The following is a 1,313-nucleotide window of genomic DNA, read 5'->3' on the forward strand; positions in this document are numbered from 1 at the left end:
TATCGTACTTACTAGGAATCTCGTAAAATTGTTGGCCTAGTTTCTGGGCATTTGATCATTTCTTGAATGCTCTGAAAGACGTTTTTTACTGCAAATCTATTACCTCTTTTCCGTTTCATACCTCCTGGTTACCAACATATTATTTGTTCTCAATATGATATTCTGCATTATTGATAGTTGAGAGCGTAACCAAGCACATTTTGCCACCCCCCCCCCCTCAATTTCAGCTAAGTTGATGGCCTTGCAGAAGACAAACGCCGATATGGCAGAGCGAGAGGCACAGCAGAAGGCGCTGATAGCCCGACTGGAGGAGGATCTCAATCGGGCCAGCACGTGGCACCATCAGAAACGGGCCAACACGTCTTCCTATGTTGGTAACGGCGATGAGGTGGTAGAATCGGCCTCACCCTTGACCGACCTCCTCATCTATGAGCAGGAGGAGAAAAGTATTGCAGCAGAATCCTCCATCCTTGACATCGTCCAAAACCAACGCGATCGGTTGAGGGAACAAAACCGCGAACTTGAAGAGGTGCGTGCCCGTTAATTTTAAATTCTACTATTATCTAAAAGTAGCATGGGCTTGTGCTTCTGACTTCTTTCGACCGGGATACTTATTGTCCTGCGGGTAAGCAAAGCACCTCACCCTTCTCTTGGTGTTGTCCTACTTCGAGATTCGTACTCTTCTTTTAAAGACTTCTACGAAAATTCATTGAAATTCAGTTTCATTGCTCTTGTAACATCTGTTGACTGGAAAATTGCATGTATTGTACGGTTATAGCTCTCAGCAATGGCTCATTGTAACTCGTATTTGGAAAGGCCATGCGTAAGCCTACCGGTACTGTGCTCTCTTTTACGCCCTGCATTAGTTCCCCCTTATTTTAAACCTTGATGGAAGAGACCCGAGCATCACGTACCGGCTTTACGAAAAGAGTAGAACTTCGCTTCAAAGTTGCAGATATTCGCTTTTCGTCAAATACGCTGTGGAGCACTTGGAGGTGTGGTATGCAATAGCATAGCATGCTACCTAAAGATGACTTGCACCTGTTTGACTTTGGTGATGAACCACTGCAAGATAGATGCGTAAAGATAGTTGGCGAAGACTATTCTCGGCAGTAGTATCAGATTAAATTATTTTTCACTATCAGTTAGAAGAGCCGCCTTTAGTGGTGTTTAAGGTCACGAAGGGAACGGTGGGGATGTTGCCACACTGATAGGCACCACATGACATGCATTGAAAGCAGATGACAGTAAGCTTCAAAGACTGACAATTTGTCGTCTTTCGTATTTTTTAATGTGTTATGCAGATGTGCCTT

The 1,313-nt window shown here is 44.2% G+C and overlaps 1 protein-coding gene across 1 annotated transcript in view; it reads left to right on the forward strand. All coding sequences in view use genetic code 11, as the record gives it.

Annotated features, from left to right (window-relative positions):
• The window catches only part of EGR_00469 (Protein CASP), a gene marked incomplete at both ends in the record, with an annotated part of 10,624 nt that overhangs the window by 7,290 nt on the left and 2,021 nt on the right, over positions 1-1,313 (forward strand). The window contains one exon of the mRNA XM_024489718.1: positions 228-529. Within this exon, the coding sequence (XP_024355715.1) occupies positions 228-529 (302 nt within the window). The remainder of the gene's footprint in view (positions 1-227; positions 530-1,313) is intronic.

The sequence above is a fragment of the Echinococcus granulosus genome (genome assembly GCF_000524195.1).
Source record: "Echinococcus granulosus chromosome Unknown EG_S00002, whole genome shotgun sequence".
Lineage (NCBI taxonomy): Eukaryota > Metazoa > Platyhelminthes > Cestoda > Cyclophyllidea > Taeniidae > Echinococcus > Echinococcus granulosus.